Source organism: Nylanderia fulva, unplaced genomic scaffold, assembly GCF_048542155.1.
Source record: "Nylanderia fulva isolate GAGA-0341 unplaced genomic scaffold, ASM4854215v1 Scaffold17, whole genome shotgun sequence".
Classification (NCBI taxonomy): Eukaryota; Metazoa; Arthropoda; class Insecta; order Hymenoptera; family Formicidae; genus Nylanderia; species Nylanderia fulva.
Window position 1 is genome coordinate 1797308 of NW_028189945.1, and position 26514 is coordinate 1823821.

The 26514-nt window shown below is 33.3% G+C and overlaps 1 protein-coding gene across 2 annotated transcripts in view; it reads right to left on the minus strand.

The window, feature by feature from the left end:
- Nucleotides 1-26514, minus strand: part of wb (wing blister) — a 173671-nt gene that overhangs the window by 100332 nt on the left and 46825 nt on the right. For both annotated transcript variants that reach the window (XM_029311947.2, XM_029311948.2), the window contains exons 3-13: nt 24072-24308; nt 18853-19083; nt 12074-12310; nt 11463-11624; nt 10784-11080; nt 9240-9500; nt 8891-9144; nt 8556-8790; nt 7032-7258; nt 6223-6410; nt 5669-5953 (exon numbers count right to left, since the gene is read on the minus strand). In XM_029311947.2, the coding sequence (XP_029167780.2) occupies nt 5669-5953; nt 6223-6410; nt 7032-7258; nt 8556-8790; nt 8891-9144; nt 9240-9500; nt 10784-11080; nt 11463-11624; nt 12074-12310; nt 18853-19083; nt 24072-24308 (2614 nt within the window). The remainder of the gene's footprint in view (nt 1-5668; nt 5954-6222; nt 6411-7031; nt 7259-8555; nt 8791-8890; nt 9145-9239; nt 9501-10783; nt 11081-11462; nt 11625-12073; nt 12311-18852; nt 19084-24071; nt 24309-26514) is intronic.

The window sequence follows — 26514 nt, forward strand, 5'->3', positions numbered from 1 at the left end:
TATATTTTTGCTATATATATTTTTTTAAATATTTTTAGCTAGGATTTTATATATACATAACATATATTGAACACAAGTTTAAATTAAAAAATTGAATTTTTGGCATATAAATTTTTGTGAATTTTTACTCTTATAATGTGAACATATGTATATGTTTAATTTTAACAGATAGTTATAATAAGAGATCTTGATTGACAGTCATTATCTATTATATGCTTTTAATGTGTTATATATGTATGTATTGTTTTTAAATGAAGCACACATAGGAAGCATGACAATCTGATCTTTTTTGGTATATAGGTATACATATGTAATGTAAATCATTAACAGAACAGATTAGGCAAATGTTCTTAAACATTCTGAAACAACTTGGCTTTAAACATGTTTTACATATGTATACATATATTCCATTTAACAACACAAAACGACACAAGCGTCATTCTATCTTTGTTCTACATTCTATAAGAATAAAGATAGAATGATGCTTGTGTCGACTTGTGTTGCTAAATGGAAAGCACCAATATATGATATGCAATATGATATAATATATATATGAAATTTTAAATTTATCTAACTCTACTATAAATTAAAATGCCGTGATTTTAAATTTAAAGAATTTTTAGATTAGTGGTGTGTAATTTTATTTATCTTAAAAATATAATAATCCGTGTTGTTAATAATTATTTGTAAAAATTATTAGTGGCAATGTACATTTATGTATATCTCAATTTTCTATATAAATAAATTATCATAATAAAATAAAAAATTTTATTATATGTATAAGTGCGTCTTTTAGATAAATTAAATTATAGATAAATTATATATATTTTTTTGCTATTTGTGAAAATTGCAGCGCCATAAGGGAATAGTGATATTAGCTGTGTTGCAATTTTCACAAAGAGCAGTGTATAATTTAGCTTCATTTATTTATAATTTAATTGATCTTAAACGACATTTATACATACACACGATTTAAAATTTTACTGTCGTAATATATATATATATATATAAGCGTTTAAAATCGCAAATAAATTCTCTGACACTATCGTAATTTATTCCGAGTTATTGTTAGTGTGTCAATTGACATTCGCTCGCTCTTTTCGCTCGACAATACAATCGAGATGATTTTGCAAGTATCGCAGAGAAAGAAAAAGAATCGTACAGATATTACTCGGAGAACCTTTGATGCACAAGCGACGACGGTACCGATTTAAAATTTACAATTCTCGATCGCGGTCCGCCTACGTTATTCACGCATGAGCAGTCCCTTTCGCATAACTAAGGATAAGAGAGCAAACGAAAAAAAAAAAAAAAAAAACAAAAAAAAAAGAATCGTGGCAGTGGAAGATATATTTAGCTTGCAGAACAAGATTCCGAGGTTATTAACAGCCAAGTTCCGATTGGTAACTGTAATTAATATCGCTACAAATCGGAAAAGGGGAGTGTATATGTACATACACACATATACATATACACACATAGAACGTAACAATATTTAATTAAAACAAGTAGATTTGCTAAACAATGATTGATTAATGCTCACTTGTGTCCCGTCATCCCCGTGATTAGCATTCAATGCGACGCGTATATATCTCGTCGACTTGACAGTCTCTCGCTCTCTGACAGCTCGGCGTCGATTTGCATCTTTCTAAACTTTCGCCGGTCCATCACGAACGAGCATCCGCGTCTTTTATGGTCCATTATCGATAGCCCCTCGTGCGCATCGAATTAATTTTCCGAGGAAAAACCGCACTCTTCGGTCTCCCGGTTTACCTCGCCAATATCTCGATATCGAAATCGCTAATACTAATGCTGTCTCTCGTCGTTAATGTTACTCACTGATTCTGAGATGTGTACGATGCAATTTTCTTCGATGCAAATGTCTCGGAAGCGATTTACGAGTAAAAAAAATAGAGAAACATAAAAAAGTTCAAGAATCGATATGTCATGAATATAATCACTAATAACTTATTATAAATAATTGTGTTGCTAAATTTTATACGGAAAAAATCTTCTACTTTTAAAATAAATTAAATCTTAAGAAGACACGCATTGACGCAATTTTCTTCAATGCAAATGTCTCGGAAACGATTTGCGATTAATAAAAAAAAAAAAATAAAATAAACACAGAAAAACAATTAAAAAATCGATGTCAATAATTTATTCTAAATCATTTGTGTTGCTAAATTATATGTGGAAAGATTTCGTACTTTGAAGATAAATTAAATCTCAAAAGGCGATTAAACGTAAATGGAATAAGTGTCTCCGATACAAAACTAAAATTGTTTGCGTTTTATTTATTTAAGAAAAGACACGCATGATCGAACTCGTGCGTAAGTGCGGCATGAGTTCGAAATGACTGCGGTTTCCGCGATTGATAGTAATAATCTGACTGATGCATCAGCCGTTCGTTGCATCGTTTACGCCGCCAGTCTAACGTTAAACGGAGCGTATCACTCGCGAACGAGAGAAAGAAGTAGGTGGCGTCCCGCAGGAAGTTAATTAACATCACGGACAGCTCTGTCGAGCCTCGAGCTTTCTTCGAGAGAGAGAAACGAGCCAGATCTAAATAAAACCAGAAAATCTCACGTGAAACGGCGCGTCATATCGCGCAAAGTATCTACCTATGCACTTATCTGAAGAGGCACTTATGATGTATGCTTAAACGAACGTTCATTGACTACAAATAGTCGATCCTTCAATCAATCCTCATTATTGACGAAATTCATTATCCCTTCCCGCGTTCGTGCAAAGAGAAAGGAAACAACTTCTAAATTCGACTTTTTTTATCATTTTGCTCTCATAACGTTACAGAATAATCTCAAAATTCTATTGCGAATGTAACCAACAATTAGAATATACCATACTAATGATTTTAGACGGTATTCAGAATTCACGATTTAAGTTTTTTAGCTTTGGTGTGGAGAGACATATGTAAATATGTAAGAAATGATAATTTTCTAATTCTCTTTCGAATATGCCATAGAATTTTCTATGAAGCAATGAAAAGAAAAAATAAATTCAGGCACACTAAAAAATTGTTAGCTTGACTAAACTTCTCAACTAAATGTTATTTTGTTAAATATATAAAAATATTTAAATTAAATATAACATATTAAATCTAACAAAATGTATATTTGACTTAAATACAAATATATGTTCAATTGATAAAATAATAATTTAATTGAAAAATAGTCTTGGGAGGGTTTAGTCAAGTTAAACAAAAATTTCTTTTTCAGTGTAGGAAATAATATGATAATATAAGAGCCAGGCGCAAAAATTAGTAACAATAAACTTGTTTTTAAATTCTTCTTTAATTAATTTAAATCAAATTAAAAACAAGTTTGATGCGACTCTATTCTGACTTTTATCAGTCCGTTTTCTACCTGCATTTATATTTATAGATATATTAGTCTTATTATTTATCGCTTTATTAAACGAAATACTTTAAGCAGAGACGACACAATCACATTCCATTGAGATTGTGCGATTTTTTCTGTAACAAATGGCTTAAGATTACGATACGAGTGATAGAAACTTTGATTATTCCGACGAGAAAGAGAAGGGGAGAAAATGACAGAGAAAAAGAAAGACGTCAAGTCCCGGAAATCTGGTCGACGACGGGTTGAATGATTGCGATTTATGGGATTCTTCGTGATAGCCTGATAACAATCTGTCCGATCTCGCGGAATTTGTTGGCCGGATCGTAAAGGAGCCGCCACAACGAGGCGTATCAGGATTTTACGCGCTGCCCTTACAAGCTCGTTCGTCCGAGAGACGTTAAATTCTAACGACCGTCGTGTATATCAAAGTTTTCTCGACACCTCGTACCATTGCTTGTAAACGTCTTCATATAACGTTTTAATGCGACCGGACTATTATGTCGCGACACGCTCGAATTATCCCTCGCGCGATGAAACTCTGTTTTTGATGCTCGTCTGTGTATATCTGGTGATTTTAATTTACACGGTAGCGTAAATTCAACTTTTTGCCTAGCCTTTGCGGCCATCACGAAGGTAAAGTTGTGTGTTTAATCGTCCCCATTTATCTACGCTACTTTTTTCGTTGATTTGATCGAAATCGCGTATGTATAATTTTGCTCGAGGTATTAAAAATAAATTTATAGAGAGTATAATATCACAAAATATCAAAATTATTAAGTTTTGTATATCCTTTTAAAGTAAAAATGTAAATAAAATTTTATATATATATATATAAAAATTAAAGGTTTTATGCTTTTATAAATATTTTTATTTATCACAAATATATATTTTAAATAAAATATATTTGGAAAAGCAAAACTTTAATTTTCTTCAAAATGTTAATTTTTTTTCCTACAATTTTGATTTGTAATTTATTTAAGATGAAGAAGATGGGCGAAGATCAATGCAGCGTTTGACGATCGAAATAACGCGCGCTCGTAAATATGACCGTAAATTAAAATTAAGCGGATTACGGGAACGGTAAGAATATTTCAGCTTCGTAAATCTTAGGCAGCGTTCTGAAATCATGGCCGCTGCCAGGTCGGATAAGTGCAGCGTACTTAGAGTATGTGGCCGAGATAAAATATCTCGGGTTTTGCGTTAGAGTAAGATGAAGGGTCGCGCATTACTCTTTACGTTCCATCTCGACTAAACGCAGGTACAGGGCTGCCCTTATACGGCGCTCTTTTCTTTGTGAAATCATCAATATCGTAATCAATCTTTTTAGACACGTATAATACATACGTGTAAATTGTCAACTATTTTATATTATTTATAAATAAAGTATATCACTTACCTAATTCTAGGATCTAGAGTATTCTAGAACGATTTTGCAAAATATAGTTGAAAACAATATTTTTCAATGTATTATATTAAAGCGCACTTTCTTAAATTGGCGCTTTCGTATTTTACGAGACAAGAGAAAATAGGATTATTTTATTTATGCTCATATTGTGGTTTTGCGCTAAATGCAGTCCTGAGAATGAGGTACTTGGTAACTTACAAAAAACTTTGCAACTATCAAAACCTAGTGAGCGCATAAGCCATGTAACGATGCGATTTTCTCTCGAAAGTAATTAGACTTGTTAATGATCATTATACGCGGCTCGGCTTGTCGGCTATTATTTATCGACAAATATGCAGAAGATTACTAGTTTTCTCAATCAAACTTTCGCGTAATTTTTTAAAGATTTATTTTAATAGCAATTTAAATTAATATATAAGAAAGAAAAAATAATTTCGTCCTAAATCTTTCCAAGATAATCCAAAACAAATTTACGCGTAATTTGTCTTTCAATTTTACGAATTAAAATTATATTTGCAAGTATATTTAATATATTTTATTTTAATTTCCAAATTTTTTTTCGAACAAGCAGAAAAATAAACTTCTCGGAATTATTCTCGGTTTTTCCATAATGTATATCAAGTAAGAATGCAAATTAAATATAATATATAAATATTGTAAATATAATTTGTAAGTATAATAATATACTGTAAATATTTAAGTTAGAAAAATGGAATAAAATAAAATTTGAAAATTAAAGTAAAATATCAAATACTTGACCCACAAAACGTGACGGACCTACATTGTGTCGCAGTAAAAAGAGAGACAAGTCCGGCCAAGGTCCGGTAATATAATAAAAAAGCAATAAGCATGCCGGAATATAAAAAAGCATGCAACTCACTCTTGCAGCCACTCGCTGACAAGCCGTAGTGGTCCACGTCGCAGCGATCGCACCGGAAGCCGATGACATTCGGCGCGCACCTGCACATGCCACTTACGGGATCGCAGAATCCGTCGCTCGTGGCACCCACGTCGCAGTCGCATTCCCGGCAACCTGCAGTCACGTTCCCGAAGCCCTCGATGCAAGAGGAACAGTCACGACCAGTGAACAAATGCCCGCAGGGACACTGACCGGTCGTTTGCTCGCATTCGACCGAATTGCTACCAAGGGGAAAGCAGTTGCACGCTAAAAACAAATAAATTGTACACATTTATTATATATTTAATTAATTTATTATTATATATTCAAATTGTTTTAATTAATATATTAATTATTTTAATTAATATAATATTTTAATTAATATTTTATTTAATATATTAATTTGCTTTGCAATGGGGCAAATATCTAAATGTTATTCCTTGCAAAGACTTCATCAGAAATATTTGATTATGTGTAAATTTTCAATCAATTTAAATCGCATTATTGCAAAATATAAAATATGTGTTTATACTCACGCATGCAATTCTGGTCCAAAGGATTTCCGAAATGCGCTTTTTTGCACTTGTCGCATTTCCAGCCTTCGGTGTTGCCGAGACACTCTAAGCAGCGACCCGTTTCTTGATCGCAGGCACCACCATTACAAGGACACTGCTGACAAGTGCCCCCGGGTGTCATAGGATTGCCGTAGAATCCTACATCACAACTTTTAATCGAAATCGAAATTAGTTATTTTTTTTTTATTCAATAATAATACTTTAATCACATAAACTGTTTGCTTCAAAAGAAGCATATTCAAATAATTATTGCAATTATAAAAAAGTAAAATATAATAAGACTTTTGTTGTTTAAAGTTATATGATATACATGTATATATTATTTGTATCTTTGCAATATATATTTTTAGCTTGTAAACATTATATAAATTCTTAAGTATAAAAAGCCATGAAAAATCAATAATTAAGTTGTTTTGAATTATTTCATTGAAACTTAATTTTTCGATTATTATATTTTGAGTTTTTTATAGCACGAAAAAAATATTAGCCACCATTAATTTTAGATTATATTACTTATAAAATTTACTATGCTTGAAATTTGAGGCCATAATAATTGTAAGCTATAAGTTTAACGGAATTTCCTGTTAAATTATAGTTAAAATATTGCAAATATAATTAGTTAGTACATTTAAAAGAGATATTTAAAATTTAGCTACGATAGCTAAGGGCCAATTTTTAAGAACGTATATCTACATTTATGAAACCGGCCTAATACTTTCTTCCGAAGAAATTATTCGTTATTCGACGTATAAATAATTTCTTTTCCTCACCTTTCGCAATGATTTCCGGCGTAGCCTTCGGGACATTGCGTGCACACGTATCCACTGTTAATATCGGTCGGTTCATCGAGCTGACAATTCGGACTGAAATTGTTCGATTCGATGGCAAGTGGACAAGCGCATTTCTTGCAATCTTCGCTGCTGCCTCTCGTTGCGATACCGTAATATCCTGTGGTGCAACGATCGCATTTTGGACCCACTGTATGGTGTTCGCACATCTTCGCAAAGATAGTACAAATAATTATATTTAAATAAGCAAGAAAGAAAATGAGTAACGCTCTACGACTTTAGTTCTCTATTATCGTTTACGATTTGAAATTGGTTCAATCGATTCGAGATCGAGTAATGACGCGATTCACCAATCACAGCCATTCTCTGAAGATAAATGGTTATGATTGGTCAATGACGTCATTAATCGATCTCGAATAAAGCGCGCTTTATTCAAAAATGTTAATAGAAAATTAAAGCTATAGAGCCTTCGTCATTATTAAATATTATTAAAATTATTACTAAAATATTGTTAAAATTAGAAAATCTTTCTAGAAGAGAAGTAACTGATATCGCTATCTATAATATGAATATTTAACGAGTAAGTTAAAGATTACATCTTAAATCGATAAATCAGATTGCGGGATAAATCTTGTGATCTGTAGTCGCAGTTCGCAAGATTAATACCAGTTTAATTGTAAGTATCTAAAGTGATCTGCTATACCGGTTGAAGATCAGAATATCACAGTAAAATGTTCAGATTTTTAGGAATTTATGTCTAAAGTCACACTGCAGAATTTCTCTTATATATGCAATCATATAATATAATAATCTATTTTTATTAAGAAAAAATTCATTTAACGTTTGATTTAAAGTAATGTAAATTAATATTAATCAATATTTTTTAATTGACATTAGAAAATTAAGTTTATATTTATTGCATTAATTTCATTATAGTATTCGCACATCTTCATAAAATTAAGTCATTTATTTTAATTAATAACATATAAGATAATAAAATAATATGAAAAATATTCTTCTTATATTTTTCTTCTCACGTCTTTTTTTGTTATACTTTTATTAATTTATATTAAATATTTTATTATTTTATATATTAAATATATAAAATAATATATACACGGAGAGACTTTTCTCTTAAAATTTATCCTGAAAATCATGATTTTATAAGAGTTTCTCTGATTAATATTTACCACAATAAAAAATATTAATATGTACATAGTAAATTTTATTATGTATGTAGTATAATTAATCAAACATATGTTTTATATCTTATTGTGATAGATATATTAATATTTTTTATTGTGATAATTATTGATCAGAAAAACTCTTATAAAATTCTCCCAATACCATATTGTCCCACAATTATCATGATTTTCAGAGTAAATTCTAAGAGAAAATTCTCTCTGTATAATCTATAAACATTATATATTAGTTTATTATTAATTTTATTATAATTTATTAAATATTTAATTATTTATATAATAAATTAAATTCATCAGAACTTACTCCACATTCACCCGTCACTAGATCACAGGAGCCCGCGTGGCCGTTGCAGTCACATTTCATGCATATATGACGATCCTGATGATCGGAACTATTGGTCGGCACGTTCACATATCCCCAAGCACAACTTTCGCAGGACATTCCCGTGTATCCCTCGGGACATTCGCACATTTCAACTAAAGTGTCGCTTTCGCCATCCAGTGATAATTCGCCCACTGCCAATATGGCAGATTGAAGTCTAAAAACAGTAATATAATTAATAAAACAGCAATATAATATAATTAATAAAACATTCGAAATATAAATTAATACAAGAAAAAATTTCTTGATTTACACACCCTCCCTCGATTTGCTCCGAATGATACCGCGCTCTTATCATCAGATACTTCAAATCAGCGAGAACGCGCATCATCTGCGTCCTCGTCACGGGATCACCGCGAAATTCGGTTCTCCTCAACCTTAGTTTTGCCGAAATATCCTGAACTTCTTCTCGTACGTGATACCAACCGTGTTCTCGCAGAGGCACCACGATTTCAGCCTCTTGACCATTATACTGTTCCTCACCATACGCTATGCGCATCCCGTTGTTACCCTGAAAAAAAAAAAATTACATGTTATTATATATTTATTTTCAATCTAGAACTTTGAATTATAATGCGTGGGAATACGCGAGAACCGGATACTTACGACTAAAATGACGCTGGGTTCCATGGTGGGTTTACCGCTGGTATCACCTCGCATAACAACCCACATAACCGAGTATGTGAGATTGCTGCCATACGAGGACACACGATTTCCCGTGTAGATCTGTGGTGCCAGCCAGAAAGGGCTGTCGTATTCGACCTCGAACGCTGTCACGGTTAACCATCCGTTGTCGTTGTTCAAGGTTGGAGCAACTGGCCGAGACGCGTTCATGTCCGTCACCAACCAGTTCTCTAACGTAGAAATCTAAAACAAATACGAAATCGCTTTTAGAATTTATTACGTCACACTAATTCACACGTTACTATTGTTATTTTATTTTGCAGCGAGTTATAGATTTTTACAAAACGAGTAATAAGTAAAGATCATATAGATACTAATACGGAATTAAATAAAGATTACAATCTCGTTTTTCAAAAATATAATTAATCAGAGAAATAAAAATAATAAATATAATATAAAGTTATTTTTAATTATATATTTTTAATTAATTTATATATATTATAATTAATATCAGTCAGATTATTCGCTCATTTTGTAAAAGATATTTTGATAATAAATTTTGTTTTGACAAATTATGTACGCCGAGAAGTTTTATGCGTATTGCTTATTGCAGTATAATTTGAGTTTTTGCTCGTTTCCAGTTCGGTGCCGTTATATCGTCAACATAATTGCGGGTCTGCAATTTATCGGCAAGACCGATAAACTATAACTGTCCCTTTATCCAATTTATTGCGCGAGATGAGGACGTCGACTAAGATAAATGTTTTACAATGAACGACATGCCCGCAGGAGAATGTCAACTAATTATTCTGGATTTTACACTCGTCAATCTCAATACTCGACAAACGAGGTTTTTCTCAATAAATATAAATCCTATCTGATATATGTGTGTGTATATACTATATATATATATATATATATATATATATATATAAATTACTCAAAAAAGTTATGACTTTCATTAGAATGTCTCAATAAACAACGCGATTCATTATACAATTCATTATATATTGTATATGTATATTAATCTTTCAACTGATGAAATAATTTTAATACATCTTTTTCTCTTTTTTTCGACTGCCATTCAATTATTAACAAATATTAACTATTGTAACACAATATTAAACATTTAATTAATTTATTTTTTAATTTAAATTTATGAGAAAAAGTGCAAATAAATAACAATAATATTATTAAACTAAGTTAAAAAGAAAATCCACAGAGAACAGTAAATTAAGAAAATTTTAAATAATAAAAATGTCAAATGATTAGAATGAAGTCGCCAGTAATAAATAAATTTCAAAGTGATTTATTCAGTGTGTTATCACATCTTTCGCTTTAACATTTTGAAAGCAACACTTAAGAAGAGCCGAAACGTTGTGTTCAACATTTTTTGTATTGGCCAGTCAGGTCGGATTTTAATAAGTCACTTTGTAATAAAAATGTCATAAAATTTTCAAAGTTAAAAAATAAAAATTTCCAATACTAAAAAAGTTCTTTGTCGAAAAGATTTACGATCTCCTTACCATACTATACGATAACTTAGCAGCGGTGCAACGAGATGTTGTATCGGAGCAATAACAGGGCAAACAACCGTCGAGATTATCTTTCGTGAGTGCAAAGTATCCGGATTTACAGCGATCGCAGAAATCTCCGGCGACGTTCGCCTTGCACAAACAGTCACCCTCGCAATCGTGAGACGGTAGAATCCCGCGGGAATCGCAGGGACACGTCAAGCAGTCGGGAAACTGTCGATAACCGGCCGCACACTGATCGCATTTGTATCCCGAATATCCTGGCTTGCACTCGCAGGCACCTGCTACCTGTTCAAACGAAGAAAAAAGTTGAAGTAGTTCGGTGCTTACATCGATTTAAGATCGTGAAAATTTTAGGAATAGACGAATCGACATAAATTGATTAATCGCAAGCGATCGATTAATCGACTAATCGATTGGTCGCGCGGCTGATGTGTTTCCGAGATTCAGCGTTATGATGGTAATTTAAAATAAATAAGGTTTTTTATTTATTAAAAAATTGGATAAATACACACATATACACATACGTAGAAGAAATTTTCTAATATTGTTAGATTTAAATAGCTTTAAAAATTTTATGTGTAAATTTACAATATTTATATTTTATTTTAATTTATTTTGAGATACTTTTTTTGCTGGAACTTTATGGTAAAATTAATGTAGAAATTACCTTTCCTATACGTGTGTAGGAGTCGTCGGGAGTGCAATAGCCTGTACTACCGTACACGTTGCAGTTGCAGGGCATGCATGGTTCTGGTGTATCAGGCGCAACACCGTTTGGTCTGTAGTAGCCGATCTCGCACTTTTCGCAATTAATACCAGCCGTATGTCCCTAATACAAATAATTATTATTACCTACATGCAAATAATAATATTATAAAATATGCTCTCAATATTCTTAAAAAGACGTTTTATGTTTTAAATTTAACAAATAATATTTATCAAATATACTAATAATATTATATAGAAATAAAAATAGTACATGATTATAAAAAAACCAATGAAAAATATAATTCAAATAAATATTTAAGTATTTTCTTCTAACATAATATTTTACTTTCAAGTTTAATTTTAAAGACACACTTTGCATACACTTGTCAAAGTATTCTCTTTCGAAAAAAATTCTTCGAGCATTTAAAAAAATAAGAGCAAGAACGAGCAAATTAAAGGAATGAAGAAATGAACTCTCGTTCTCTTTCCGCATTAAATTAACGACATCCGTTTGCGGAATGTATGCGCGATAAATCGCGTACTGCGTTATTTTTTTTTTAATCATCTCACCGTGCAATTGACGCAAACGCCGCCGCCTCGATATTTCCCACGGATATCCATAGACATTCTCCTGTCGGCCACTTCCTGGTCGTATATACAGGAGTTTGCGTGGCCGTTGCAGTTGCACGTCTCGCAGTGAAAGCCCTTGCCAGCTGTGCCGGGCCTCCATGGAATCTGATTGTACATGGGGCAGCATTTTTCGCATCTTTCGCCGCACGTGTGGCGCTCGCATTGGCATTCCTGATGCTGAGGGATAACACAAAATACCGCTTATCAGATGCCGCGAAACGTACTTCATGTTCTTAGATTACCGCGAGTATCTCCGCCGTATGCACGCGATCTATCGCTCTTGATAGGAGAATGTAAGGAGACATTTATCGGTCGTACTACACAACTTTTCCGCAATTTCCTTCAGCCTCAAAGAAACTTTCATAAACATCCTTGCTTATCGCGGAGCGACTCTCAGGACTTATCTCATCCGTTCTATTTATCCGATTTTTCATATTTTGACAATCTTTAATTATTGAGCAAAATATTTATCGTATATTATATTTGATTTTTACTCAAAATTTAATCAAATATATTATTGTTACAATAAAAATTAAATTATTTAATTGATAATGATATATTAATGATAAGAATCGAATAACATACAACAATTTAATAATTTATTCATATAAATTAATCAGAAAAAAATATTATATTTGATTTTTACTCAAAATTTAATCAAATATATTATTGTTACCATAAAAATTAAATTATTTAATTGATAATAATATATTAATGATAAGAATTGAATAACATGAAACAATTTAATAATTTATTCATATATATTAATCAGGAAAAAAAGATCGTTGTGAAAAAAAAAGTATGACAAAAAATTAAATCAAGTTTATTAATAATTTCAGTATTTTGCTGCTTGATGTATTGTACGATGCGTAAGAAAATATAATAAAGCACCAAGAGTGCAAGATTGAAAGTGATTGAATTGTTGATTATGTAATCGATTATGAATCGACATGCATTCGGTAATATTACAAGCTATTCGAATGTTTACCACCGATTATTACGAAGTCGTAAAGACGGAAACTTCACGGTCGCGGTTGCACTTCGGGCGTGTGCAAACGACATGCATATAATCGCGGATAACTATATCGCCGGACGTAAAGCGAAGTTTTCATTGCACTGGACGTTATACATTCGGTTTACGAGTAAACCGTCCCCTTTGTCGTTTCAAGAAAACAGCGTTTGCGACCAGCAAATCGTTCACAATCATAACAGTCAAGTCGAGATAAAGTTACAAATATTACAAATATTTGTGTCGTAAATCTCGTCTCTCCTCGACCAAAAAGGAATAAGTGTATCCCTTTTCTTATTCCCTTTTATATATCAGAATACTCGAATATTATAATAAAACGAACGAAAACTTTCTATTTAATTGTAACACAATTGAGCTTCCCCCAATAAAATTAATAATTATCGTAAATTAATAAGTATTTCCTAACTTTAATAATTAATGTAATTAATTTCTAAAACAAAAATCTTCTAATTATAATAACACAATTAATTCAAATTGTGACAATTTAACTTTCAATGAAATTAATAACTATCCCAATTAATAATTATTACAGAATCATAAATGTCGGCTATTAATATTATCAAGCGGATTCACTTTCTCTGCCGGAAAGTTATCTCGATTGACCCTGCAATTATATCGGAACACATGGAATCGGGGCCGAAGAAATCGCACGAAAAATTAGCGCCCAAAATAAATCGCGAGATTAATGAACCCTCGAGTTCACCGTATTTCAAGATATATACGTATATATATCGCGGAAAAACAAAAAGAAATTAAACCGCTACGCGTGTGGTCTTATCATTGATGTGAGAAACGAACAAACTACTCCGGTCAATCGCGATATTCCTTTCTCCTCTGCCTCCCCGTTAACACGTGCTCGATATTATTTACTGCCGACGATAATGACCACCCAGTTCGCGATCGGTGATCGCCAAGTCCCGGTTTTCTGCGATTACTCTTTGCCGCGGCGGCATTTAACGAACCCGAATTACATTTCATCGGGATGTAATATTCTCTCTGTAATGCTCCGGGACCATTATATTATTTCTCGAATCGAAATGTGGACCAGCGGTCGAAAAATGAAAACCCGATGAATTTTATACGGTTCTCCGATCATCGAATATGACCCGGTCTTTTAATTTCAATGAAATTCTTCGACCGAAAACTCTTTCTCTTAATTAAAAGAAGCAGATCGACAGTTTTTGGATTGTAAAACAATTGAGAAAAAAATATCGACTGTTTAAATATTAATAAATCATAAAACATATTCTTTCGATAACTAATAAATTATTCTTTAATAAATTATTATTATCCTTTAAGAAATAATTTTTTAATTTATTATAAATCTTAAATTACAAGATGCTGTTCGAAAAATCGACTGTTTAAATATTAAATCATAAAACATATTCTTTCGATAACTAATAAATTATTCTTTAATAAATTATTATTATCCTTTAAGAAATAATTTTGTAATTTATTATAAATCTTAAATTACAAGATGCTGTTCGAAAAAAAATTGCGCAAACGTGCCTGATTAAGTCTCATACGGAAATTGCTCCTCTACTTTGCATGCAGTGGAATATATTTAAAAGATAGAAATCATTAGTCGAAGAAAGATATTGATGAAGCAGTAATATAAATGACTGCATAAACGGCTGGGATAATATGTTTTTTGTGGGGAGACCAATGTTTCCAGACAAAAGCTTTAATGAAGCTAGAGGAGATTTATGTCACATAAATGAACCGCAGGATAATGTAAAGCGTTTAAATCTTTTTGAAGAAAAAGCATTAAAATCTTTTACATAATGAGAAAGAAATTAATATTTCTTTAAGATAAAAATAAAATTAAGAGTCAATAAATAAAATTAAAAGTTTCTCTCTCAGTCTCCTCTCTAGCTTCTTTCTCAACATTAACTTAAAGAATTAAAAAAAAATAAAGTTCTCAGAAAAAATATTAGTACCTAAAAATTTGTTTTCAAATAAAATTCTATAACATTTAGGCACGATAACGAAATTTCAGGTGTATTATAAGGATAGCTAACCAAATTTTATCTATAGTAATTGATACTTTTTTCGTGTTAATATGAATTCATTTCACGATATACTTTCCGTTCTCGCAAAGATTCGCAAAAAGATTGATTAATTAAATGATTAATTACCCGGAATGCGTTCGAGGGATGATAAGACCTCCGAAGAGACGTCAATGTTAAAGCGACCGTAACAGTTGTATACGGAATTGATAGCGACATACAATGCTCCGCAATGTTCTCATATCCGCAGTTGTAGACAGACCCGAAAAAAAAAAAAATCCCATCAACATCCAGTAGACTCTCTCGATCGTTTCGTTTCTTTCTTTTGCCTCTCACTGTATCTGCGTCTCCCATCACACTTCCCGTAATAATCCCGCTTCGATTCATAACAACGAGCTGAATGAACTTGTACTCGTGACTCGTATCGCGGATGAACGAGTCGTGAAAATTCCGTGAGCAAAATACTACGCGGAGGTCAACGGCCAACCCCTATAATGCGATGCAGCGATAACGAGATGCAGCGGAAATCCGCGTTGCATCACGAATGACACGATAACTATTCCATCGCGTCACGTCCACGATTTCACGAAAAGCTTTTCTGATTCGAGGAATATGGAAATAAGAGGTGAAAAGGCTGCAGAAGTCGAATTCTGCTTACAAAAGCGATAAATGACATTTCTTATATATAAATAAAAAGATCTCGAGATATTCTTTTTAAAATTCATAAGAATAAAGTTCTAGAATTATCAAAAAATTAATTGATCAATTTTTTATGTATTCAAGTATTATTAATGTTAATTTATTCAAATTTAATATTAATGTGCACTTTTAAATTATGTATTACAATACGTATTGATTGTATTAATAAAATGAGTTTTTTTCGACATTAAAATATCCAAATCGTAAAATATAGGCAATAATTTTGACAATTCTAGATATTAACGTACTGAAAAAGAAATGCCACTTTCGTGCGGAGATTATTTTTTAAATTTTGCACTTCGTCTGCAGAATAAGGCAACGTAATCGCGATGAATGCTGCTGAGAGAGGGATGTCGCAATTTCAAGCGTTAACGTCTCAGTGTAATTGTTAGGGGACACGATGAACTATTATTGTCTGTTAAAGCCAGCTATGTATAGAGCGCCACGACTGGGCGAGAGAGAATGTCCATTCTCGGATTGTAACGAGCGAGGATTCGTGTTCCTGTACAGCTGCGAGAAGAAAAGCGAAATAGGAAGAGGTGTACCCTCCAGCTTCGCCGGAGAAATATGCCGCTGACGAGAGTAATTAATCACTCGCGTTGACTATTGTCTTCCCTCGCACGTGTATCGCGCCGCTGTCTGAGAAACTGCAGCGCCTGTGCATGTCCGCAATTAAACGTGAATCATCTCTCGAGATCAAACATAGCGCGTTTGCATTTTCATTCCGTCTCTCGTGGCAGCCGTAAATTTAGTCCGCACGCTATTGACCTGCATTTCACATTAAATGTGCTCCATACTCAGTTCACGTTCAACTATTATCGTCTTATTTATTACAGTTAAAATTAGATTTCTCTTGCTAAAATGTCATTAATATCCACTCCTCAAAATAATTAGGGGATCAAAAAAATTGTCCAAAAACAATAAGCAAATTTTATATAGCTGTAACTTTGTTTCGAAACGTGATAATTTAAATTTTAAAATAGGGTTTTAAAGCTTGAAATCTCCATTACGAAGATATGATAGATACACGCATATGTTTTCCAGTGCTATAAATAAAATAAAATTATCAAACACAATTTTGACATCCTCTGAGTTGTGGTAAACTGAGAGAGATAAATTATCAAACACAATTTTGGAAAACTTCCTCTGAGTTGTGATAAACTGAGAAAGATAGAGAATTTTTGGATTTTTCCGGAAATTCCGTTTTTTTATCGGATGATAAAAAAATGTCTGATAACCTCCAGTTTTTCCAGAGAGTACACATCCTCACACATTTATATTAAATATTTTAGAAACAAAAATTTAATTAATACTGTATATATGTGTACATATATGCATGCATACATATACCTGAGTATAAATGTTCGCATAATAATTAAAAATAATATTCAAAAGAGAGACATATGATAGGCAATTCCTGATTGAAATAGAAAAATTATAAAATGAATAAAAAATGTACGAATGCAAAGTTGTTTTTCGTAACAACAGGCGGCACATGAATAGACATAAATACTAGCTTTAACGGCGCCGGTAACAATCAGGTGACGAGCGTATACGATTCGGGTCAGCCTTTGTTGGGTGAATGAGCAATTCTCACGGTTCTAATCGTGATTCATCGCTCTACCCCCTCAATCCCCGAGATTCCCGCCAGGCACTTCAAACGCGTATCCTAGAAACCGCAACATTGATAGTGACGAAAAAAAAAGGAGCTAATGGCGCCTCTGAAAGCACTCATTCCACGCGATCGCGAAGGGACCTTAATTCCTGGCGGCATGTCTATACGGCTTTGCAACGGGTAACGACTTCGAGTAGAGAAGGGATCCTGCCATTAGAGCGGTGTCGGCGGACAAAGGCCTGACAAGTTTATGGCACTTTCGACGGATTTATTTGCCGAGGAGCCAAATCTCGCCGCGTATTTCGCTTCCGAGAGCGCGAGACCAACCTCGGAGACTAGCGAAAGTTTCGAATTTTTCCTGAGAATCTTTCGCGAGAAATAAATCCGTCCAAAAGAATAATAATAGTAATAATAAATTTTACTGGAGCAGAATCTTTTTTGTTCGAATCATATTTGATACAGTTATCAGTTTGCATTGCGTTTTGCAAATTTAATAACGTACTACATATCGCTTCCGAGAGCGCGAGACCAACCTCGGAGACTAGCGAAAGTATCGAATTTTACCTGAGAATCTTTCGCGAGAAATAAATCCAAAAGAATAATAATAATAATAATAAATTTTACTATAGAGCAGAATCTTTTTTGTTCGAATCATATTTGATATAGTTATCAATTTGCATTGCGTTTTGCAAATTTAATAACGTACTACATATCGCTTCCGAGAGCGCGAGACCAACCTCGGAGACTAGCGAAAGTATCGAATTTTACCTGAGAATCTTTCGCGAGAAATAAATCCAAAAGAATAATAATAATAATAATAAATTTTACTATAGAGCAGAATCTTTTTTGTTCGAATCATATTTGATACAGTTATCAATTTGCATTGCGTTTTGCAAATTTAATAACGTACTACATATCGCTTCCGAGAGCGCGAGACCAACCTCGGAGACTAGCGAAAGTATCGAATTTTACCTGAGAATCTTTCGCGAGAAATAAATCCAAAAGAATAATAATAATAATAATAAATTTTACTATAGAGCAGAATCTTTTTTGTTCGAATCATATTTGATACAGTTATCAATTTGCATTGCGTTTTGCAAATTTAATAACGTACTACATATCGCTTCCGAGAGCGCGAGACCAACCTCGGAGACTAGCGAAAGTATCGAATTTTACCTGAGAATCTTTCGCGAGAAATAAATCCAAAAGAATAATAATAATAATAATAAATTTTACTAGAGCAGAATCTTTTTGTTCAAATCATATTTGATACAGTTATCAATTTGCATTGCGTTTTGCAAATTTAATAACGTACTACATATATATACGTATATCCTACTCGAAAATAATATTCGTTCGCACTTACCCCGTGATTAACGCTGTACAGACAACGGGACGCGTGTCCCGAGCACAGACACCGTCCTCCGATGTTGATTTCCTTTATCGAGTAGAAGACGCGTCTTTTGTCGGCGAAAGCCTCGCCGACACGTACAAGACCCTGAAAACGCAGCCGCACGTATTTGGCCTGGGTGAATTCCAGCAAAGTCGCGCTGTGGTTCGCAGCTCCGGGCCGACCGTTCACCAGGTACGTGTGGATCTTTCAAACAAACAATTAAAATTCCTGTTAGAACCGCAACGCAATCTCCCGTCGTAGCTCATTTTAATAGAGTAATATAGACGTATATCCATTTCCAAATACACTTATGAAGAAATATGACTCGAGAGGATGTCAATTTTATTCACTGTGTGCATCCGAGAAATATGATTGCTTTTTTATACAATATTTTTAAAAAACAATAATTTTATATATTTTAAAAAATGTTTAAAAAAACAGAGAATATATTCTGCCGAATAGTTTATTATGACAGAATAAATTAGACGTATCCATTTCTAAATACTTTGAAGAAATATAATTCGAGATGTGAATTTTATTTATAATCTGGATCCAAGAAACATATGATTGCTTTCTCAAAGTATCTTTCAAATGAAAAAAGCTGTAACCTTATTGTAAAAAATATTAAACACAAGAAATCTGAAAGAGAGCTAATATATTGCTATCTGAAAATAAATAGAGATCATAATAAAAGGAGAGTAAAAGGATATTAGATAATCGGGTAAAATCAGATGTGGTCTCCATAACTTTGTAGCTGTTGAACAATCAGCTTTTTTAAAATATTTTTAAAAAAACAATAATTTTATATATTGTAAAAAATGTTAAAAAAATAGAGAATATATTCTGCCAAATAGTTCATGACAGAATAAATTAGACGTATCCATTTCCAAATACTTTTTTGCTATCTGAAAATAAATAGAGATCATTATAAAAGGAGAGTAAAAGGATATTAGATAATCAGATAAAATCAGATGTGATCTCCATAACTTTGTGGCTGTTGAACAATCAGCGACGGTCAATTAGCGTTGGCGGGCGAAGCTATTAAATTCCGGAGACGTGGGCAAAGAAGTAAATCATCCGTGAATGGCGCCGCGCGCCATGAGAAAGGAACGGCGAGTTCCGTAAATGAAGGGCACGCGGTACCTAATAAGGAACAAACGCTCGTGTGTATTTAGGATACGCGATCTCCCGCTGGTTGTCGAATTTCGCTTTTAATTATTATTTATATTCGTCGCTTCCGACGACTCGCTCTTTTCTCTCGACATAAATTATCTGTCATTTCTTTTCACTCCCATCCATTCATTTTTATATAATTGCTGTTAATATAATAATTAATCGCCAACAAATTTCTCCAGAAATGGCACGTGAGTGCAAGAAATATAATATAATATTTGTTCGCTGGGACAAAAAGATTGTCAGGAAGGACTTATACAATAAAATTCGTACAAGCTTGGCTCCGAATTCTCCGTGGTCTCTCCCGATAATTAAAGCTCGTGCTCCAAGATCACGAGAGCACGCGCGATCGGCGTTTCGTGCGAGCGGCAAATTGCGATAAAAGGGAGAAAAAAAAGACAAGAAACGAAAGAGAGGAAAAACGGAGAGATGAGAAAGAGAGAATCGATGATACAAAAACGGCGATCCCTACATTCCGGCCATGTACGGCGCTACCTGGCCGTATAAGGGAGTATCGCGTACGCACCTACTTTAGAAAGAAGAGGCTCGGCAGGTTTATGCTTTTGCACGCGAGCTGTATCCCTCGAAATGCAGCAAACTTGCTACGAGTTGCACCCGTTTCGCAAGAAGAGGGATGTCTCCTCCATAAAAGAGAGAGAGAGAGAGAGAAAGGAGGTTCTCCTCCCTAAGAATCGATCCTCACCAAGCGATAATCACCTTGACTTGGTCGTACAAGTATCTCTTAAGGATTCGCGCGAATACGTGAACGGTTTTGAAATAACAAGATCATATCTCGGAAATTTGTTGTGCCTCCTGAAGCACGAGTGTTATTTCGTAAAATTATTTTTACACTGTTGGCAGTAAAGTTATACGCGTATTTACACGTGTATATAACGGAGGTGTTAGAGGTGACAAGTTTATAAATAAAAGAAAATGTTGAGTCCAAGAGGAAAACATTAATAGAAAAAATGTATTAGGGAAAACTATAAAATATATATTATATTGAATATTTATTATATTATTATAATTATTTTATATTGTAATTAATTCTATAAAATTTACTAGGAATTTTATTAAACTTTTTTATAAAAGAAAAATCTTTAATCTTTTTCAGCAATTAAAAAAAATCACTTCAAATCGACTTTACCAATAAATTGATAATTATATTTATTTATCAAAGAATATCCAGCTATTTAATAACTCGTCATATATATGTATATAGCGCCAGGTATAAAATATAGCATTAACACGATTACATATCATTATATGCTGCGAGATATAATTATACCCCGTTTCCTCGATAACTTTATGACGGAAAATTAAAAATGCGAGATTAAATGCGGCTCGACGAACGAAACAAATCGAGAGGAGATGAAGGAAGTGACTTACAAATTTTCTATAGTGAAGAAACGCATTACTATAGCGGCTTATATCCCTCCGACGATGTAACGAGGTGAATGTTAAATTACAGTCACAATTATATGTGACGCGAATCTCAAGTTATCGTCGCAAAACAGGCGCCAATCGCGCATTAATGCTGCGAGAGATATGTTGCTGTAACAGCATAACGATGATAGCAAAAAACTTTTGTCTCTTTCTCTCTCACTCTCTTTTAACACATTGCTTCCGATATCGTTGCGTGTCGCGACTTATACCGTAACGGTTGGCCGAAAGAAATTAATTGAGAAGTAACGGTAGATATACGTAAACATGTGACTCGCCATAGTTAAACAGAATGTCTTTTATCAGGTGATATTTGAAATAGATTGTTTATATACACGTGACAAATAGATGTTGGACTAAAAATGGAGAAATTGAAAATCAATTGATACAAAGTTTCGCTCGTGTATTGTAAATACAACTAGTGATAGATAAAAAGGCCAACTTATCGAGCAATTATTAGAGTTGTTCTGTCAAATTAAGTTTATTCCATGTATAAACTAAACATAAAACATTATGTGAAAGCTACAAACATTCTATGCTCAAACTTAAGCTTGAGAGTTTGAAATGAGGTGTCTTTTTATATTGTTGGTCTTGTCTTGTGTCATCTTCAATAAAATAATTTTTCAAAAAAACGTGGTTAAAGTTGTCAGGAAGAACGATGTCAACGTCTACGGAACGTATTAATTTCTCGCATATTGACGATGAAACTTTTCGAAATTTGATTAAAATCAAAGATCATATCGAGGCGAACATTTGTTGGATATGACGGATTGAAACACGCTTTAACTGCTTATAAATTCTCGACTCTTATTGACGAACTAACATTAATTTTCGATATTATGTGGAATTTTTGTATGATTTTGTATTTTTTACTAATTACGTTTTAATAGAAACGTTTATTTTATAATAATTGTAATTCGCTTAAGTTTGAGTATAGAATATTTGTAGCTAACGTTTTATGTTTAGTTTATACATGAAATAAATTTTATTTGACAGAACAACCCTAATAATTGGATAAGTTGAGAAATTGAATTTAGAGTATATGTCTAACAAAAGGGTAATTCTAAATTTTAATTAATTGACTTCAAAATAAGTTTTGAAGAAATAGTTCACATTAATAAACAAAAATTAATAAAAATTTGTTATGATAAGCGGAATGTTGGAATGTAGAGATAATTTCGAGACGCCTATTACATATAGTTTATATCGAGAAAGCGGTGCTTGGTCTCCGTTTCTTAATGATCTCAAGGCGCCTCCGTTTCGCGAAAAAAAAAAGAAAAAAAAAAGACGAAAACGTGGGAGAGGGAAAAACGGGATCTACCGGAAACGAGCGGGTCGGCCAGGCAACCCCGTTGCCTGCAAAATCCGCGAACGCTAATCATCCGATCGCTGCGTAATTACACACGCGCGGCCGCATAAAACCGACGATAATTAACGACGCCAAGGATTTTCGCAAGGATTATTGATAATGACACGGTTACGGTGCGCTCCTAAGTGGAACGAGAGCCGCGAAAAATCATGTCGGCGAGTATAAACGCAAACTCCTCGTTGCATCACGCGTGTATTAGCATATATCTGCTTAATCGATAGTTTAAGCGGATAGAATTTTTCGATAAAACGCAAAATAAAATGAAAGAGAGATTTCGATATCTCTCTCACCCAGTACAAAATAATTGTTTTACTATACAATTAATTTGACCGAGAAAATATAATTCTTTTAAAATATTATTTTATATATATGTTCATTATATATACATTTAATTATACATGTATACAATATATTCATTATATTTATATATATTTATCAACGATAAAATATATGGCAACGTATGTGAGAGAAATAACAATATCTAATTACATTTAAATATCGAATCATTATTGTGAGTTAGGAAAGGTGAAGATTTTTTGAGGCCGGTTAAATAACACGAAGGTGCGCCGATCAGTAGCCTGACATTTGTACGCAAGAGATTATATTGGAGATAGATCGTTATACCGGGTTTATGGTCGGCAGTTAAAGGGATAGCGCGAAAAATGCGCTTCGAAGGTGTTTTTATTACGGGTTAATTATCAGTGTTCGGAACACTTCGATGTTGCCGATGCGTGCGTTGCACTATTTGTAGTACGCGCTAGCAACTTAATTGGATCGTAATGGCAGTCTTTTACGTTAGTCACCGATTACGCCATATCTTTCTCGCGTTTCCTGGTTCCGTAACGAACATTGTGTGAAAAATTACAAGCTAAGGAGCATGATGTAAGCGCGGTCTGACAGCTTGATCTTGCACGTGACAGCTTATTCGATTGATTTAATTACATGCGTCTTATTAATTATTAGAATAATACAATCATAAAATATCCCTTCAAAAAACTAAAAGAAAATAATATAAACCAATAAAATAAAATAAATATTAAATAAAAATTAAATAGAAATTAAAATAAAAAATTAATATAATTTCGTGAAGTAATATTTTTTAGGCTGTAAAAAAAATGTCAAAAATCGTGCACAATAAAAAGAAAATGCTGATTTACTGATCGATCACTTTTTTTCGAGCTTGACGAAAATTTTAGCTTATCCTTACCTCAGCGTTCTCCGCGGGGGCTGATTTGGAATACTGGCTGGTACATATAACTTCGTCGTCGTAAGCGGGCTTGCCTGTGACAGGCGGTGCCGAATATCTCGTCCAGCATTCTTCATCACTCGGAGCATAATACTGCCACGGTTGAAAGTTTTCACCGTCTAAGGATCTCTCGAGGATCCAGGCCGAGGGTCTCGGCGAATTCGCGGTTTTCACTATCACATACTCCACTTGGTAGACCTATAGAAAAAAAAATATCAAATTTATAAAATCATCAAGATAAAGTATACTTTTGGTTACAACTTTGTATGTATAATTAATAAGATATTTTGAAACAGACGTCATTATAATTTATAATACAATTAATGTTTCTCATTGAATTGGTGGTCCAATTTGTTAAAGTTGAAAGAGAGAGAGAAAGATGAAATCCGCGTATCCTCTCAACATTCGCGACTTTTTGCCGCTGCGCTGGGATAAAAAATCGTGAGGTCAATAGCGAGGTTCGGATTTGCGGGTCTCCCGCGGTCTTCTCGTCGGAAACCCCGCCGAGGTCCGTCCGATCTCGCGACGGATAATTAATTTCGAGCAGCCGCAGATTGCGCGCAAGACTACCTGGAGTATCAACTCGCGTCGACGAGACAACTAAAAGGATACCATAATACGCCACCGTGTGTTAATCTCTCACATTCTCTCTCTCTCTCTTCTCGATCAATTGTCATCTCATGAGAGAGATAAGATCGCGCTCGGTTGAGAAGGCGGATGTTGAAACCTCTTTTAAATGTCTACGTAAAACGCGCGAATTCTGCGATTCTATACGCGATTCTGAGTAGACAAGCGATGAAAATCAGCTGCTACTTCCTCCTTTCTTTTATCGTCTCGAGTTTCGAAATTTTGCTCCTATTTTCAATCTCTATTTTTTTACGTTTATGGATTCTGAAGGATTTTGATAGATTTCATTTTTAAAAAGAAGAGCAAATTTAATCTATAGTTTCGGCGAAATTATAGATTAAATATAGGCATATATAATTTTATAATTAAAATAAAATAAAAAAATATTTTATCATCTTATCTATATAAAATTCTATTATAATAATAACATAAGTATCATCTTTATTATATATTAAAATATTAATTTGATAAATAAAATTATCCTATATAGTTTTTAAATAAAATAATCTGACTATTTAAAATATCAAGATAGATGTTAGATTAAATATTTAAAAATGTCGACTCGAGTTGTTATTACTTTCTCTCTCGCTTAAATCGCGTTTGTATTGATAGTCTGAATATTTTAAGCACAGCAAGCTGATGCACGCATATAAATATCTCCACGCTGAAGTGTCTCTTGACAGGTCTGCTGCAAACGACGCAAATACGAATTTTAAAATGCAATCCGGCGTAACAAATCGTAAACGCGGCACGCACGTTGGCGAGTTATATTTCATTCTCGTAGGTGAGCATGGCATTACAGAACTCTCCGTCAAATGCTAGACACGTGAGCGATACAGCATGTGTATATCGTATATGATTATTTCTAAATAACATGGTATTACATGGTATTTTAGATAAGCACTTCTTCAGATAAATGTCTTGCATGACTTCAGATATATCTTCGTGCATCTTAATCAACATATCGAGTCTCTAAATCAATAGTTCATGCAAATCAATCGTTGGTTAATAAAATGAGACAAAATCTGATCAATATCTTTCTTCTCACATTTTTCACTAAATATGTGTATTATTACATGTTACTTCTATATATAATATATATTATATATTCTATAAATTTCAAGATAATTTATAATTATATGTATAGGTATATGTGACATCTAGTTCCACAAATTACAAGCATAGCGATATGTCTTGGGACCTCTTACGATAGAAAAAAAATTATTCATCCAGAAACAAGATCCGGAAAAATCTTTTTATCGTGATATTTCTGTATAGACGCCTATATACTCGTTTAAAAATTTATCACAGTCGTCCCTGTGTTTGGTGCCAAAAAATACGAGTATGGTTGCTCACTGTTAGATTATTTACGACAAAAAAAAATTTATTTGTTAATAAACAAGGCCCGGAAGAGTTCCGTTTAACAAGATATTTATATTGTATATAAAATCCTGATATTATATAAAGATATATATATATATATATTCTTTCGTTCACTCTCTCTCTCTCTCTCTAATCAAGATATCAGACTGTCGAAGTTTCTCAAGTCACGGACGGGATTTTCGTTTGTCGGGATTTTGTTGTACAGTCGCATATCATGCGGATACAGTCGCGATTTAACAAGACGGGAATCCTTCGTCCTGAGCTTCTCGTGAGCGAACTGTGTCTTTGTCGTTGTGCTCGTTGTGTCGTCGTTACGCCGGCATTGTGAGACCGAGAGAAGACCGACGCCCACTTTCAGATCATAAAGACAGATCGCCTGTCCGCGATACCGGCT